This window comes from Oryza glaberrima, chromosome 2, assembly GCF_000147395.1.
Source record: "Oryza glaberrima chromosome 2, OglaRS2, whole genome shotgun sequence".
NCBI lineage: Eukaryota > Viridiplantae > Streptophyta > Magnoliopsida > Poales > Poaceae > Oryza > Oryza glaberrima.
In genome coordinates, this window is record NC_068327.1 from 10721587 (window position 1) to 10740000 (window position 18414).

The 18414-nt window shown below is 42.6% G+C and overlaps 3 protein-coding genes across 3 annotated transcripts; 1 reads left to right on the forward strand and 2 right to left on the reverse strand.

Annotated features, from left to right (window-relative positions):
* The first annotated feature begins 164 nt into the window (after positions 1–164).
* Positions 165–3365, forward strand: LOC127763039 (uncharacterized). The gene is made up of 7 exons (XM_052287614.1): positions 165–559; positions 947–1039; positions 1598–1742; positions 1833–1943; positions 2347–2429; positions 2518–2575; positions 3137–3365. The coding sequence occupies exons 1-7, from the start codon at positions 275–277 to the stop codon at positions 3214–3216; spliced, it is 855 nt and encodes a 284-aa protein (XP_052143574.1). The 5' UTR covers positions 165–274; the 3' UTR covers positions 3217–3365.
* Positions 3366–4083: 718 nt separating this feature from the next.
* LOC127763038 (phosphatidylinositol 4-kinase gamma 4) lies at positions 4084–7436 on the reverse strand. The gene is made up of 5 exons (XM_052287613.1): positions 7295–7436; positions 6984–7127; positions 6807–6879; positions 5171–6703; positions 4084–4803 (listed from the first exon to the last, which is right to left on the reverse strand). Exons 4-5 carry the CDS (start codon positions 6470–6472, stop codon positions 4411–4413), a joined length of 1695 nt encoding a protein of 564 aa, XP_052143573.1. The 5' UTR covers positions 6473–6703; positions 6807–6879; positions 6984–7127; positions 7295–7436; the 3' UTR covers positions 4084–4410.
* A 2342-nt stretch (positions 7437–9778) lies between these two features.
* Positions 9779–15395, reverse strand: LOC127763284 (uncharacterized). Its single transcript, XM_052287935.1, has 5 exons — positions 14507–15395; positions 13621–13815; positions 12820–12849; positions 11627–12739; positions 9779–10656 (listed from the first exon to the last, which is right to left on the reverse strand). The coding sequence occupies exons 1-5, from the start codon at positions 15047–15049 to the stop codon at positions 10105–10107; spliced, it is 2433 nt and encodes an 810-aa protein (XP_052143895.1). The 5' UTR covers positions 15050–15395; the 3' UTR covers positions 9779–10104.
* Between the last annotated feature and the right edge of the window lie 3019 nt (positions 15396–18414).

The following is an 18414-nucleotide window of genomic DNA, read 5'->3' on the forward strand; positions in this document are numbered from 1 at the left end:
AACCTTAACCGTGAACCAAACACACCCTAAGCCTAAATACTTATACAAACTTAGTTCTAGTTTTCTCCTTCTAAATATTATACAAATTTATTTTGCCAAAAAGTCTCAGCTGTCCATTAATTGGATGAGTGGCTCACATCACTCGCAGTATTTACCTCCGGACGAAGAAGAAATCGCCGCCACCCTCTCCAAAAACCCTAGCTTTCCTCCCCCTCGAAACCCCACCACACCACTGCAACGCGTGCGAGCGGCGGCGAGAGGAAGGAGGAGACCGATGGGGCGGCCGTACGCGGTGAAGGGGCGGAAGAAGAAGCGGAAGCTCGACGACGGCGGGGCCTCCCGCGAGCCCCCGGTCGACGAAGAGGCGGCGGAGGAGCTGCCGCCGCCGGAGGGGGTGGAGAAGGAGGAGGGGAAGGAGGAGGACGTGGCGGCGGCGGCGGCGGCCGGGGAGGTTGCTGATGGGCTACCCGTCGTGCCACGGCCGGTGGACGGGAAGCGGCGGCCCGGCGCGATCTTCGTGCTCGAGAGGGCCTGCCTCGAGGTCGGCAAAGTCGGCAAGGTATGGGGCGAAGCTTTGCCAACAAATTTATTACACCTTTTTCTTGCGCTTTTTTTTTTCGACCAATCCGTTTCTGGCTTTGGATGTACAGTTTGGATAGTTGGATTAGTTCTGTTCTTATGCTTATCTTTGATAAATTTGTTTGTGATGAGTGGACGCTAGAAGATAATTCAGCTGTATACTTTGTTAACGAGTTAGCTGTATTGTATCTGAACATATCATTCTGTATACCTGATGATTGAAGAGCTTAATGCTACACGAATGATACTTTTGACGATTCTTTGTTAGCTATATTGTATCTGAACATATCAGTCTGTAGCTCTGATGATTGAAGAGCTTAAGCTGCACGAATGATATTTTTGACGATTCTTTTGACTCTTTGTGTAGACTATGCAAATCCTGAACTCGGATGACCATGCTAATTATTTGAGGAAGCAAAACAGGAATCCAGCTGATTACAGGCCTGATATCATTCACCAGGTATTTCGAATTTCTTGTATTTCCGGAGCTCCCAGGGATTAATGGCACATGATTAAAGCCTGTCCTCTCTCACATCTCTGTACAACCCCTGTTTGAAACTGAGCGAAAGCAGACATCCAATTTTCTGTTTGAAATCATTCCGTACCACATCATTATCTGTGTTCTATTTTGGCTTCCCCTATTGAGGATATATACATTCCATGGCATTTACCTCCTCACTTTTGGGGGCTAACCACAGAATGGCCCCTCTGGTAAAGGATACTACCTCCGTCCCAAAAAGAATGTTATTCTGGCTATGCATCTAGACATACTCTTATCAGGTGCATAGTTAGAAATACATTCTTTTTGGGACAGAAGTAGTAGCTGATTTCTGTAGTTGGTGCTGTGCGCATAACACCAGAATGAAGTCATTCTTGAAAGAGCCTCGTGGTGATTTTACAAAGAACATCTAAGTGATTAATGAAAAAGAAATTGTTCAAGCCAGTCATTCATTTCTCTCATTCGTTTTATACCTGCTTTCTCAAAGCCAACATAATTTGTATTCTTAATATTTTGCAGGCTCTTCTTGCAATATTTGATAGCCCGCTAACTAAAGCAGGGAGGTTACAAGCTGTTTATGTTAGGACTGAAAAGGGAGTATTGTTTGAAATCAAGCCTTACGTCCGCATGCCACGTACATTCAAACGTTTTTGCGGTTTAATGTGTAAGTTAATAATGGCTGTAATTGCACATATATTGTGTTTTTAGTGTTTTCTGTGAACTGTGCTGATGAAGTATTTCTACAATATTGCAGCACAATTATTGCAGAAGTTGAGCATTACAGCAGTTGGAAAGCGGGAGAAGCTTCTTAATGTCATTAAAAATCCAGTCACCCGCTATCTACCAGTTGGAGCAAATAAGATTGGTAAGAATTCATATTCTTTTAGTGGTAGTGTTAATCTTAGGTATAAGTAAATCCAGAGTTCCTTAAACTAGCTAGAGTAACATCCTAAAATCATCTTTGGTTAGACTAGGATTAAATTTGGATGACAGAAACCAAAATTTTGAGAACTGAATGTCATGGCATACAATTTTCCAGAACCTCGTTTACTAGTTTTGTGTAGAGAATTTCTACTCATTTTTTTCCTATGAGAATCACAACATAAAGTAGTATTTGTAAAATATACCTGCAAAGATGCACTTTTAGCTAGGTCAAATAGTATAATTCGTGACCCAATGAACATTTAGTAGCACATTTTTCTTGATCAGGGCATCAGGTAATGGTCCACTGTTGGTTGTTGCTAATTCATGAGTTTTTTTATACTTAGGTCTTTCATATAGTGCTGAGAAGTCAGTCAATTTGTTTGACTATGTTGCCAAATCCAGTGACGATGTACCCCTTGTGTTTGTGGTGAGTTAAGCTATGCCGTCGAGTTGATTTATTTTTTGTTCCATTCTTTCTTCCTGGTCCATCTCTTATAGTCTGCACATGATTTCAGGTAGGTGCTATGGCTCATGGAAAGATTGACAACGAATACTCAGATGATTACATACAAAGTAAGTTACCTTCAATTTAAATTAGAATTAGAGCAAACAGTTTGCAGGATCATGGTGATATCATCTATTTGCTGCATTCTTTTGTTATTGTCTACTCCCTCCGTTTCATATTGTAAGACTTTCTAGCATTGCCCATATTCATATAGATGTTAATGAATCTAGATATATATATATATATATATGCCTGGATTCATTAACATCTATATGAATGTGAACAACGCTAGAAAGTGTGAAACGGAGGAAGTAGCTGTTAAAAATATTATTACATAAAGGTTTCAAGCAAGTTGCATTTATCATATGCTCGCTCATTTGTAAGACAGGTTTACAATCTAGCTCTGTAACACAAATGCCCTGTTGCCTTTCCTGAGATGCCTGGAATGTTGCGTGCATTTACTGTCTCAAAGATGTTTTCTTTAGTTCGTAAAAAAATGATTTTCCTTTGTGACTTATGTAAATATAGACAGTCTCAGATTTTTTTTTCCCTTTTACTTGTGTTGATATCCATTGTCTTCAGATGGTTTCGTTTGACTCGTGTTGATATTCTGCACATTGTTCTTGCAGTTTGCAATTACCCTCTCAGTGCTGCCTGCTGTTTGAATCGAATATGCAGTGCTCTCGAGCAGAAGTGGAACATCCAGTGAAAGGAAATTTTGAAAACGAACACTGTAAAACATTATGTGAAATTGTTGTGTACTCGCTAGCTAATGCAATTTTGAAAACGAACACTGTAAAACATTATGTGAAATTGTTGTGTACTCGCTAGCTAATGCAATTTTGCGGTCTCCTCCCATGCTGAGTGTGTACTGTTTTCTGATTGTGGAGACTTGAAAACTCCGGTGGTAATAGTGTTAAAGTTCAATGTTTGTCGCAACAATATGTTACATCTTGAGGCATACTGTTGCTTATGATTACCACCAGCCTTGAGCTAGGTTGGTTGAAAACCGAACTGCAACGTTTGTCCTTTGCCCCAAAATTTTACGCTGAGCTGAGATTTACCCGCATTAACAGGACCATTTCACTCCCGAGATCTCATGACAAGCGGTTTTTTCGTTTGATTCCTTGGTTTTATTTATACTTCTACTCAACGCTTGGTCCATATATATATAGTATCACAGAAAATTTTAAGATAGTGGGACAGTTCAATCATGAATCAGATCTTCTAAAACAACACATGAATCAGATCTTCTAAAATAACACAGGAACCATACCAGTCAATGCCTGCGAGAATAGAAAAATGGTTACGGTTGCATAAAAGCAAATGCTTTAGCTCTTCATGTTCAGTCCAGCATGATGGAAGAAGACATTGCAATCTCTAGAGCTGTTTGGTTCTTACCCAATCTTAATAATACCAAAAAAAAAAGTTGGCAATCCAATTAATTTGTTGCCAAATAATTGGCATTCCCTTCCAAAAAAAAAAAAAGGTGGCATTGCCAAAATATTGGTAAGCAAATTGAAATGTAGTGTGAACACATTTCCAAGTGGAATTTTGGCAGCAAACCAAACAACCCTCACCAAACATTTTCATCAGGTTTACATTGACAATGATCCAAACATTGTTCTCAGGATTTGGCAATGCCAACACTTTAAACAGGTTTACATTGACAATGATCCAAACAAGCTTCTCAGGTGCTAGGTTTTGCTGAAATTACCAAGCAGAAAGAACACTCGATGCAACTACAGTCTACATTACAAGTACAGGTAAAAAAGTGGATGATCCTTGTTATATTCACAAAATGTTCCACGGTAATGAGTTCAACGGCCAAACTCGTTATTTCATTTAGTGACTACGATACATACTTACAACCGGGCACAATTCGAGTGACTCGATCAGTTATTCAGAACTTCTTTAACTTCACAGCAAGCTTATCAAGGTGAAAGTCCATGATCTCCGAGATGGTCTCCAAGAATGTCTCCTCACTAGTTCCTGGAAGGATGGCATCCTCTGCTTCCTCTATGATGGCCTCGATTTCAGATTCTTTTTTTACTGTTTGCCTGCATAAGATGCTGCCGATGTCATAAGGCGTTAGGCCTCTCTCTGCCCCCTTCTTCAAAAGCATTGTGCTGATGCGCAGAACTCGGGCACACTGGGGAGATAGCGCCCACCCGTGGAACTTGAGAAGCGCAACGTCTTTGTCAGCATCTAGTGATCCAATGTATGCTGCGGTTTCTGGACCGAAGGGTTCGCGGGCTTGGGGCCAGTAGAGCCACTCAAAGGTACAATCTTCAAACTGCAAAGGGGAAAAGGTAAAGACTCGTAAACTGGTACAGAAAAATTGATTGAACTAAGCAAGATAGCATACAAGGAATTAACTTGTACAAAAATAATGCCAGCTAACAATGATTCAAATCAAATGAATATTAAGGACACACGGCCTTGTTTACTGGATCAGTGCCGAAATTGTCACATTAACATAGACAAAAACATTGAGAAAATACGAGGATATTACTGACATTGTTTAAACTTCCAACAACACTAAATAATTACTAGGGATCTCTAATTATTATGCTAAGGAAAAAAAATAGCAGTTTAAGTTTACCAATTCAAGCGAGTGAACATAAATACAATTGTTTCACATGATAGCAATGATCAAATACCTTCTCTGGCAGGCAGTACCCATGATCAATTGGAATCAACTTCAAGTGATCTTCTCCATCTTGGCACACTAATATGTTCCCAGCATGACGATCAGCATTTGCCAACCTAATATCCAGTATGGCAATCTTCTGAACCTCTTTAACTGGGAAAGCTTGAGGGCCCATATCCTCACAACTGCCATTGTTATCTACAAACAGCTGCAATGATCCAACCTTAGATCCCTTCCCCATATGGAAACAACGGACCAACGCTGTGGGTGGTACACCAGAAAATCCAGGAACATCACACGATTTACATCCATAAACTGGATGGTCAAGAATATATGCTGCAACCTCCCTTAATGCACCTTCCCCTACTCGCGTTCCCCTTTTCAACCCCTCACCATCAGTTGACAAAGGAAGGCCCCTGGGATTATTCTTTGCCATTGGTTCCTCATCAATAGGCTTGAATACTGCAACATTGCTTTCACCTGAAGAGTCCTTCATGAAATAGACTCCCCCTGAACCCTCTGTTGACATCACGGGAAGGTACCCGTTTTCTATACCAGAAATTGTTGAGTAGATCATTTCCATCACAGCAGGAGACAATTTCACCTTTCCATTAGCAATGATTGGCTCAACTGGAGCAGGTTTACCCTTAGCTGGTTTCGCAAGGTTCAAAGCATCTGTTTGGAGGTTATCATTGTCTTTGGGAGTAACAACTGTAACAACAGTTTCCTTATCACCCTGCTGTGTCTGAACCTTTGCTGGCCTGCGGATGAACAAGTGGATAACTGCAGCACCCTTCTTGCTAATATCTGCAATCAATTGGTTATCCTCAAGCTCTTCACCGTCAAACACAAGCCTTTGGTCCTTGAGACTCCCAAGTTGCTGTCCACTCTCAGCTGAGAGCTTGTCCTTGAGATACCCAACATTGCAGCAACTCTCCACCTGGAACTGAAATTTCTTCCCATTGGCAGTCTCAATGCTTATCGCACGGAGGTCAGCCAACCGCACGACAAGATGAAGCACATTTCCATCGGTAAGTCCATAATCCCTGACATGGGAGTTGTTTAGTGACAGCTCATGCCCACTGAACACCAGCCGCTGCTTGGTAGTGACAAAGCCCTTGGACTGCTGGATGCGGAGCTTGACCGAGGCAACAGAGTCTGAGTGCAGGACACGCATTGGCATGGGTGCCACCCCTGGCATGGCAAGAAAAATGACAATAGAATCCAGCTGCTGCGACCGGGGCTCGCCATGGGGCACAAAACAAAACTGGTCCAGCAGGGGGCTCAGTGTGGCTATACCGGCTGACGACATCTTTGCTGATCTCAAGCAACACAGCCAAGGCAGCCAAAGCTACTGATGCAACAAGCACAAGTGCACAGCCACCAGCACTAGAGAAGCAGCTATTTGCACTATGAATTAGTGGATGTGACCCATTGATGAAAAAACAAACCCTAGGGTCTCCTATCAACAAGGAAACCCTAGGGGCCACCGCTTGACACCAATGCGCCTATAATCCCTTCTTGGCCCCCAATGCGTTCAACCCTGCACATTCAAGAGAAACAAATCATCAAACCCTAGGTGAGCAATCGTGGTACTCAAAGCAGCAATTTCAGCAAACCACAGCAACAATCTGAGCATTTCGCACCCGAACCGAAGGAATCGTGCAGAGGCGGCAGGATCGTCTCTGCTACTACTCCAATGGCGCAGCAGCACAGCATCTGTAGAAGTTCAAAAAAAAAAAGAAGAAAAAAATATAAATCGAGTAGGAACTCGAGTTCGGCCAGGGGATTCGAACAGCACAAGCAACAGAGAGACCCCTCACCGGAATTGATATAAACAGATTGGATCCGAGGAGGCGCGAAGACGAAGCCTCCCAGCCTCCCGTCTCCGTCTCCGCCTCCGCCTCCGCCTCGGCCTCCGACGGGCCGCGAACCCCCGCGAGATTCCGCTTCCGAAGTCGCGCAGTCTACGATCGATCGCCATTGCCAACACGCGTTAGAAACACAAACCCGAATCCAAAAAATCGCACCACTTCCTCATCGATCCTACCCATCAATAACACAGGAACCAAATCGCTCCCGCGGGAGGGAGAAATCGCGGAAAGCGAATCGGAGAACGAATGGATCATCTTACCACGACGGCGGAGGCGCGGATTGGCGGTGGCCGGAGCCGATCAACTGCTCCGCCCTTCGGAAGAGAGAGAGAGAGAGAGAGAGTTGTTGAAAAGAAAAAGAATGGGTGAGGGTTTAATTGGGCGAGGTGGTGTGGGTTTAGCTTAGCGTGGTGCCGTGGTGGGAGTGGGATTTTAACTTAAGTAGGATTTGGATTTGGATTTGGATTTGGAAGGCGGTGGCTTTGGCTTCGGGTTGCCGGCTTCGTGGGCAACACGTTGGAAAGGAGTCGGTTACTGTTTAGAATAAGTAACTCCGGTAATTAATTATAATTATTAATTAATTAATTGTCTGTTTGTTTCCAGTAATGAATGACTTAGAAAAAAAGAAACCCGGGGTTGCAACTTGCAAGTCAGGCCAACGGTGAGCTGGGGCCATTAGGTCCTACTGTATTTCGAATTTGAAATTTTATGAGCTTTTATAGGCTGACTATTTCTGCTAGTTAAACTTATTTAAGTTTGACAAAATTTATAGAAAATTTAGTAATATTTTTAATACAAAACAAACATATTTTATATTAAATATTAGTTTTAATAAAGCTAATTTCATGTTTTAGATGCTGTTAAATTTTTCTATATTTAAATAGGAAAATAATCAAAATAACTTATAATATGAAAAATAAGAGAGTAGTTGACATTAGACATTGCTCGTTTCAAAATCGCTAGTAGATCTTTTCTGAAAAGAACAAATACTTTAGAAGTTTTTGTAAAACACGAACCCTGCTATATGTACGACTTCTACATTCGACCGGCGTACGATCGAAACGACAAAGCAGCACAGTACATGATGGCGTGAGGCTTCATGTGACGTATAGCATGTTGCTAACGCCGCGTACATCGTCGTCCAAAAGTCGGACGCTCCGGTCGTTTGTGTAGTATTTTCGGTAAAACACTTTAATATGAAAATGGAGGAAGTAAACTCGGGTATGCTCCAGCGCTCTTGACGGTGGTACTCTATAACATGCGCTTGTGAAAAGTGAAAACCCAAGTTGGGTTCTAATTCTAGATAAATAGAAAAGGAAATATAAGAATTGCGTTCTAAGGGAACGTGAAGTTTTTTCCGATTGGTAATAATTGAATAGTTTCATATGAAAAAGTTACAAATGATACATCCAAAGGTGTCATATTATAAGCCTATATAAATTATGTAGATCGAAATGTTTACAATGCAACCATTGCACAATGATCCCCAAACAAGGATTATATACCAAGAAAACAAATATTACAACGATTGATTTCTAAGCCTGTGTTCGAGAGGTGAGGCCCACACACGCAAAACAGAGCGACGCATTTTCTTATGATTAATTAAGTATTTAATATTTTTTTAAAAAAATGGATTGATATGATTTTTTAAAGCAATTTTCATATACAAATCTTTTACAAAAACACACCGTTTAACAGCTTGAAAAACATGCGTGCGGAACACGTGGGAGGTGAGTTGGGAAATGTGAGGGAAGAATACAGCCTAATTCTTCTTTGCTAGCGCTTGAAGAAAGTACATAAATTAAATGGGAGAAATTTGTAATTGATTAGGAAGAAAAAGTAGGTGAAGAATTTGAATGGTGAAAGATTGTGATTAGTTGATAATGGAATATATGTGGTGAAATTATTATATTTTAGAACAAATTTTAAATGCTAAAAGTTGATATATTTTAAGACACTAAAGTAACAAGCAAGTTCGCAGAAAGGATCTTGAAACAACAACGACGAGCAGTCAAGCTGCTGCCAATGCCATGGATGTTCCTGGGCTCCTGTGAAGAATTCTAGAAAATACTCCATCCATCCCAATATATAACAATTTTGGACTGCCAATGCCATGAATTTGAAGAATGATATGTCCAGATTCGTAATAGTAGCCAAATCCGATACTAGGCTACCTCCTTCGGTTTGTCACAAAATAAGTTATCTTTTAATAATCATTACATCAAAGTTTATGAAGGTAAGAGATAAATGGATTGGGAGTAAACAAAAGGAGAAATAATTTTATTGAGATTTGATAAAGTGAAGGTATTTTAGTTTTGTTAGTTTTGTATTAGTATGTATTAGATGAATGAAAAATAAACTTATTTTGGGGATCAGGGGTGGAAGTATGTTTAGGGTTTAAGTCTTGGCGTAAATATTGAAATAGTTGAAATCGTCAAGAGTGGTATACGACCAGATCGGTCCAATAAATGGATTGGGAGTAAACAAAAGGAGAAACAATTTTATCAAAATTTGATAAAGTGAAGGTATTTTAGTTTTTGTATTGGTACGTGTGAGATGAATGAAGAATAAACTTATTTTAGGGTTGGAAGTATGTTTATAGTTTAAGTCTTGGCGTAAATATTGAAGACGACCGACTAGTTGAAATCGTGGATACGAGTTACGACCGGCACAGATCGATCAGCATGAATCGACACCGAAGGTTTGGTTTGGCCAGTGCAACCTGTAACGTTATGAACTAGTGCTTTCCTGCCGTAATAAAAATTTTCTTGATTCCTACTGGAAATATACCACAAAATTCCGGCATTCTAGAGCAGCAGTAATTACATTCCACATCACACACACCAAGCTGTGGGTGAAAGAGAAAGGCAATGTGAAATTAACATCTATCTGCCATCCTTATCACAGCCAAAAGAATCATATCCCTGGAGTCTGCGGATAACTACAGATGATGATGATGGAAATGAAATAGCTTCAACATACTGTAACAACATCCCAAGTCATGCCCACAGCGAGCAAAAGATTTATACACCACAGGTAGTTCTCTCTCTCTCTCTTCCTCTCTTCACATTCACAGGTTCCTCTCTACAAAATCCCAGATCCTCTCTTCCATATAGATCCGGTCCCCTAACCGGCGCGGCATGTGCCTCTCGTCGGGGAAGAGGAGGATATCGTAGGGCTTCCCCTCCGCCATCAGCGAGTTGATGAGCCTCGCCGTGTGCCTGAAATGCACGTTCTCGTCTATCATACCGTGGATCAGCAGCAGCCTCCCTCGGAGGTTCTTCACATGATGCATGATCGACCCGTATCTGTAAGCGTCGCGCTGCTCCGAGGGCAGACCCATGTACTTCTCGGTATAGAAAGTGTCATACCCGTCCCATGCTGTCACCGGGGCGCCAGAAACCGCACAATTGAACGTGTCGGGAAATCTCGCGAGGCACATTGCCGAGAGAAAGCCACCATAGCTCCAGCCGTAGAGACCTATATGTCCGGGTTTTGCTAGGCCTTTCTTTATTAGCCACTCGGCACCTGCTAACTGATCTTCAGCATCGACACGACCGATGTTGTATTTGAGCTGTCCCTCAAACTGCAAACCGCGTCTTGCGGTTCCTCGATTGTCCATCTGCCAGGAGACAGTCAGTCATTCAGTGTTACAAACAACTTGTATTGCCATGGCTCATGAGCCCAATGATAAATGTAGTGACAAATGCGGAAATATATAGGCATATGATTATACTCCATAATGAGCAATCAACAAATGCGAAAATATATAGGCATATAGCAGCCAGCATAAATTTATCATATATGAATAATTCTAAGCAAAAAAAAAAAACTCATGTAAATATATGATTATAGAAACATCCGTTCCAAAACATTTTGCTTCCACTTCAAAATTCCCACCTTAAAACTTTAGATTATTTTTGCTCAAGAAGCAATATGGTTAGTCATGATGGATTGTATCATCAATCTTACCACTTGCCATAGTCGCTAGGGATAGGGGGTAGTATAATTGTTTGCTTGCAACTGACAGACATTACTACAATAAAAAATATTGGCTGCTGGATTGTATTGGGCTTTTCAACCCACACGTCACTTAGGATAATTACATGGGGCTTTTTTGGACACTTGTAATGTTTTGCTAATTCCTAATGACAGGAAGGTTACAGGCGCCAATATTTTCCGGACATAGTTGTGGACGCAGGAACCCTTATTAGCTTAGTGGAGTGGTGCTAATATTTCTGACTCAACGCAAATTTTATGCTTGAATGCACTATTGCATTATCTGAGGTTGAGTCCATGTTAACTCTCAAAATGACATACTGATGTGCTTTGGAAAAATTAATGGATGAGATGCCATGCATTGCACAGCATACCTTGTTAAACAAAAAGAAATTAAATGGTGCTATCTTGGCCATAAGTTTATTTAAAATCATTTTTAGTTTAGAATTTTACCCATGCAATGCATTGCACAGCATACCTTAAGATCGGTGACACTTATGGACCAAAGTGAAAACAGAAAAAAAAGTCCTCAATCGGAATCTATCTTGTTAAACAAAGAGCAAAGAAAAAAAAATAGAGGAAAGAATAGTTACCTTCCAAACTAATATACCCTTACTACGCAGGAACTGAGCTCTCATGTCAACTGTACTTATCCATGAGTCACTTACAAGCTGGACACTGGGACCGCCATAAACGTTAACGAGTGTTTTGTATGGGGGTGGTCCATATTTTTTCTCATCAGGGAGATAAAGAGTTCCATATAAAGCAGTCCCATCCTTTCCTTCAATCTGTACTATCTCTGGAGACAGCTGCTGAAACTTTTTAAGCGGCTGAACAGTCAGAGGCTGCTCATATAGAGGCATTATCACACTTCCATCAAGCAAAGAGCATAGCAGGATCACAGGTGGAGATTTTATTGAGTCATACACATCAATAAACCTCAGCAACTGATGGTCAAGAATTACTGAATGACGTCCTGTGCCATGAGTCAACCTCTTGGGGACTTGCAAGGGAAGGCTCCAATCCGGAAATAGGTTGGTGGAGTAAAGATTTGTCTCCAATGGCCCATCCAGTGTGCCTGTAAAATATATAACTCCAGAACTCTCATTGACACCAGCAATTTGGTCGACCATCCAATCACCTTGTGTGAGGGGCCCCAAGCACACACCATTCTTGTCATGAAGATACAGGTGTCTAAATCCTGTCTTCTCACTGGCCCAAATAAATCCACCTGGATGTTTACTATTCACTCCTTTATCCAGAGGAGTAAAACAATCGTGCAATGTTATCCACGTATCATGCTCTTCCTCTAGTATGACCTCCCTTTTACCTGAAGCGATGTCAAACTTAAGTAGCTTAAGTTTTGAGTGAGTTCTATTGAGAACTTGAACAGCAATAGCACTATTATGCATCCAGTTTACTCTAGCAAGATATTCTTCATCACCATGGATACTATTTGGTTCTCCACATAGGAGATCCATCCAAGTTATTTCTCCTCCATGGGAAGAAACAACTCCAAGGCGCACTTTGACATTAGCAGCCCCTGCAAAGGGGTAAGCATGATCTTCTTGAGCATCTGGACCAACCGAACTTTTACCCTGGTGCATAATTCTATACAGTGGGATTTCAGATGAGTCAACTTCAGTAAATGCAAGGTGTTTGCTATCAGGAGACCACCAGAATCCCATCTTCCTTTCCATCTCTTCCTACAATGGGAGATACAAAATATTAGGCAGCAGCCATCAAAACAAATTCCATACCAATCCTAATGGATCAACATGTGCACCTGTGCAATATACTCAGCAAGTCCGTGGATCTGGGAAAAAAAGAAACAAGTACAAATGTTAGATTCTGAAGTTGCAGTAACAACACATGATGTATGATCTTGCATACTTTATTTAATCCCCGCTATATATTTCTGTTGATCATGCAACTACTAATGCACAACTCAGCATGTTTTGAACGTTAGAAGAATACTGATAGCATAATATACATGCTACATGGGTAAGCTAATAAAAACTATGAGATATTATTGGTAAAGGGGAACATAAAGTTCTTTTAGCAGGCAAGTTTATCCTAGAAGCTTATTTGAGCCATAGCACTAATGGCAGCAGTTAACTAGAATACCCTCTAAAGTTTGGTTAAAAGACTAACTTATAAAACTTGTAGTCTTTATAAACACCGCCAGCCTCCTGCAATAGTTTCGGCTGCTGTGTGTCTTTGGAAGGTAAATATCCCACTGTTTGGACTTTGGCTATGGATTAAGCTTACTTTGGTTCAACCAAAAAACAATCCCTACCAAGAGGTAGAAAGAAATATTTGAACTATAACACATTGAATATATTGTTGACAAAAAAAATCAATATATTGCTTAGTTCCAATGATAGTCATGTTGGGTTACATGCTAGTTCCAATGATAGTCATGTTGGGTTACATGCCAAGAATAAAGCTAATAAACTTCTAGAAAGTCAACATGAAACTTTTCTTTGCAACCTGCTCAACAAGACTTGGTATGATAACAAACAACACAATGCACACATATTCCTATTAAAATGTTAGTATCATTAACAGAACTCCAAAGAAGTACCTTCCCACTTTCGCTTGCACCATAGGTCAACTGGGTAGTTTGCCCATCAGAGAACCCCACTGTATGCAACTCATCATCCCGCACATACGCAATCATGCTCCCATCTGGAGACAGATGTGGGTCAATGATGGGGGATGTGGCTGAACTTTGCAGCTTGAGTACAGGTTCAGCACCAGACAAATCCTGGAAGTAAACCTATGGAAATAGAAAAGATATATTTCCATGAAACTCATGATATTTAGCATCCTTGAAAATTTACAAAGGTTATCTGAAACATCAAAAACTACCAGAAAAAGAATATCCATGATACGCTGACAACACAAAACTAACCATAGATGACAATAATCAACACAACAGAGGAGTTTTATTTCTTTGAATCAGTAGCGAGATCACTATTTAGGAACATGTCAGCTACCTAATCCACCAATACAAGATGCAGCACTATACCAAGAATGCAGGAAGTGCGATCTCAAGCACAGACCTGCAGGCACTGATAAACTCAACTTCATAGCCATCACTAACGACTACAGAGCAAATATGGCTCATCCCGCGACATCCAAACCAGAACCATAATAATGGTCACCCAACACTGCCCCACAAAACCAACACCAGCCTTCCATTAATTCAACACTCGAAACGGAAACTAATGAGCCTAAGCCTATCCATGTGCAGTTGCTGATAGCAAAATCAGAATGTCAACCTCATACCAAATCCTTAATCCGAGAAAGTGGTCCAATACACAAGGATAAAAGTATAAAACTACCGAATTTGATTAGGGCAATGCGTATCATCTAATACTAAGTTACTAACTCAACTGAATTGGTAATAATATAAATCAAGGAAGAACTAAATGGGGGAAAGGGTTTGCGGTTTGAGAGATACGAACCCCAGAGGGGAGCGGCACGACAATGCCGGCGCGGGAGGCGGGGGTGCCGGGGAGGCGGGCGCGCCACTCGTAGCGCGTGACGCCGAGGCCGCGCTCCCGTGCGCGCTCGCGGCGGAGGCGCTCCTCGGCGGAGAGGTTCCCCTCCTCGAGGCCGCCGCCGTCGGGGGGCCCGAAGAGGAGCTCCTGGCGCCGCTGCGCGGGGTCGAAGGCGTACACGTTCCGGTGGAGCGTGCCGTCGGGGCTGTACAGGAAGGCCACCCGGCGGTCGTCGGGGCTGAAGCTGAGCGCCACGGGCGCCCCGTAGCCCGGGAGCGGGTGCTGCACGATGTCCAGGAGCTCCACGCTCGGGGCGGCGGCGCAACCCCCCGCCCCCGCCGCCGCGCCGTCCCCGTCCCCGCTGCTGCCGGCGCCGACGAAGGCGTCGGCGAGCGGCATCCGGGCGAGCTCCTCCTCCTCCTCCCCCGCGTCGAACCGCGGCTTCTTGCGGCTGTTCCCCTGATCCGACGACGACCTCACCGCCCCCGCCGCCTCGCCCGATCGCATCGACCGACCGCCACAGGCAGCCGCCGCTACCCCGCAAGATCGCCGCCCCAAGAAAACCTCCCCCCTCCCTCCCCAACCCGCGATCCTCCACACACAACAACAAAGGCGGAGGAGAAGGTACGGTGCCCTATGAAGGCAGAAGAGGATCTCAAATCCGAGGCGGAGATCGATCGGAGTGGAGGAGAGAGAGAGAGAGAGGATCGGAGGAGAGGTGGAGGGCTACTTGGAGTTGGTCGTTCGTTCCAAGAAGGGGAGGAGAGAGAGAGAGAGAGAGAGAGAGAGAGAGGAGGCGCTAATTGTAAGTAAGTTTGTTGAGAGGAGGGAGGCCTTTGGGTTGTCTCGGTTTTTCGTTGGATTGGATCATGGATGGAAGGAGGGCGGTGTGAGGAGGGTGGTGAGTGAGCGTGGTTGCTTTGCTTGACTGGGTCTGGTCTTTCTTGCCCTTCGCCCCTCTCCAATCCTATCCTATACTCTTTTTTTTGTTGTTGTTGGATAAGAGTAATTTGTAATGGTTAGTTGTCTTGAAATTAACTGTTTTGTAGGTATAAAATGTCATATTTTTCAATGATTGGATCTTGTCTGTCTCGAGATAAATCTGACCAAATTATCTTCCGTGTGCTTCTTTTTCATCTTTAACATCCTAAATAGTCTACTTGTCTTGTGTTAATTTTGGTACCATCCTTATTCCAAGCGCAAGTATTTGATATGTGTTTTTCAATAACGTTGATATAAACCTTAGCTTGTGTCCATATGTCTACATATTGAATTTTTAAAAAAAAAATTGGTAAAAAGTTCTCTAAAAATTAAGTTATACATAATTAATTATGGATTAAAATTCTGCAAAGATACTTGGCACGTGTATGCCACCTTAGTAAATATGGATAAGGAGGAATGATTGCACATGCAAGGACATATGTATGAGAGATGGAACTACCGGTGTGTAGTAATGCACTAATGCGCCAGTATCAATTGAAATTAAATAATTCCGGCAATCTTAGAATACCTCAAGGTCTGGCTGATGATTTCCTCGATTGACTTGAGCCAAGAGCATCCAGACTCCTTTCACCTGGCATCGGGAGAGCCCTGGATGCTACTCGACATGATCCACTTACAATGCGATGTTCTTTGAGAGTGTGAACTTCCCAACATTCCTAATTTGGGAGAGAAAAGCCCCTAGCGTTGCTAGTACTTTGCATGGTTAGTTGCTAACTGACGATGTTGGATGACCGATTGGCTGAGTAAGTGAGGTTTTGCCTCACCCAGCCTTAAGTGTGCTTTATGATCAACAGGAAGAAACAATTGATCCGCATCAACATGAATAAACATGTATCTCATCAATTTTGGCAGCTGATCCTGATCACCATCGGGCATCCATGCTTCTTTGCAAAAAAAAAAAAAAAATTCTTCCTCTCATGGTGGTGTGAGTGCAAGAAGAAAGTAAGCGCGTAGCTTCACCGAGGATTCGATACCATCATCACTTTAGCTGCCTGGTTGATTTAGAAGGAAAGGAACAATCGAGTATTTAACCAATGGCAACAGACCTAGACCGAAGTGACACGTGATGCGGAAGAAGATGTGCTTTGGTGCGAAGTTGGGCTGCTAAAGTAGTATCACAATAGTATCTTGGTCGCACAATGGATGTCGTGATAGATAATCTTGTTTACACATTGTGTTTATGTTTGTTTGGCTGGGTTAGCAAGATGTACATTACCCTCTTCTTAATACAAAATAAACACACATCTTATGCCTATTCTGCCCCCAAAAATGAATAATTTTTGTCTAGAAGCACTGTAGTGTGTTATAAATTTACAGTAACTTGCAAGCGGACTAATACTTATCTCATGGGCGGGGGTGCTAGCCCTTGCTAGATAGATCCGGTAGCCTTTTCAAAATTAAACCTACAAATGGGAGACCTATCATACACATGTTAGGACTAAAATAGTAAAGAAATAAAAACCTATGTCGATTTCGTTTCTAATTTTGAATAATTCTAATACAAATAGTATACGGAACGAAAATGGTGGTATGCACATTGAGGAAATTCCTATATTTCTTCCTCACGCAACACCCCATTAGCAACTTTGTTTGAGGAGCTTCTAGCAACCATAGCTTCTCTTGGAATCTAAAGTTTTCCAAATACTGCAGATTCTTACCTAGCAATGGTGGATTAGGCTCATCATAAAAGCCCATAAAGCAATTGAACCAGCCCAACAATTGCATGTTACTGTGCTATGTGCACCCAGCCATCCCACACGTGCAATCCCCACCTACGTTCCACCCGAGCCTCGTATAGTTAGTTCAGTGGCATTGTCTTAGCGTCTCTCACCCAAGCGCGCCATGCGCCAAGCCAAATCTCGCCTCCCCCCTCCTCCTCCTCGCCCTTGCCCTGTTCGTCATCCCACTCTCCGCTCCCCTCTACTGCTGCTCCATGGCCCATTCCTCTTCGCAACCATTGTCCCTATCCCCGTCCGCGGTGGTCGCACGCATGACACTTGTCCCGGTTCTCTTTGTGATCGGCGAATCCACGGCTGATATCAGCACCAACAACTACCTCGGATAACTCACCCGTGCCGACCGCGAGTTGTACAGCCCCGAGTTCGACACTCGCCACAACACGGGGCGCTTCTCCAACAGTCACATCCCCGTCGACTACATCGGTATGTATATATGTATGTGTCATCCCCTTCTCGGCGCTATGGCTAGCTCGAGAGTTGTTGCAAACTGATCGCCAGGCATTTGAGACTCAACTTGAAGAATTGCTTCAAAAGATGGCTTGGCAAGGCATCATCAAGCAACAAAAATCCATGTTACCCATCCATGCAAAATCAAAGGTAACAACGATTCTAGCAGTGCCTATTCTTACATATGAAGTTGTGATGGTGATGTTATTTCTAGTTTAAATAATTGGTTTAGTTCTTTGAATACTACCTTTGAGAAAACCTTTTGTACTACCTTGGAAAGCCCTAGATGCTCGCATGAGTGAGTTAGAGAATCGACTAAATAGCCGGTTCCTAGGTGGTGCATGTATTTCATGCAACAACGAGCATATGCGTGGTATTCCATCATATTTTCATATACCAAAATTTTCTGTACAATAAGATTGGCCGATGAAAAATACCTACAATTCCCTCGATACAATATATCCTAGATTCACTCCTACGATATTGTACGCTGGTTCGACCGATGTGTTACTGCCGGTCAGACCGGACGCATCGACCGGACGGACGGGTGTAATACCACCAGTCGACTAGAGGTAGCAGCCGATCCGATTGGAGGGACATCACCGGTCAGACTGCGCTCGACATGCTTCGTAGAATCAGCTCATGTCTCGGGTGCTCCTCTAAAAGACATTGACATGTGGGGTC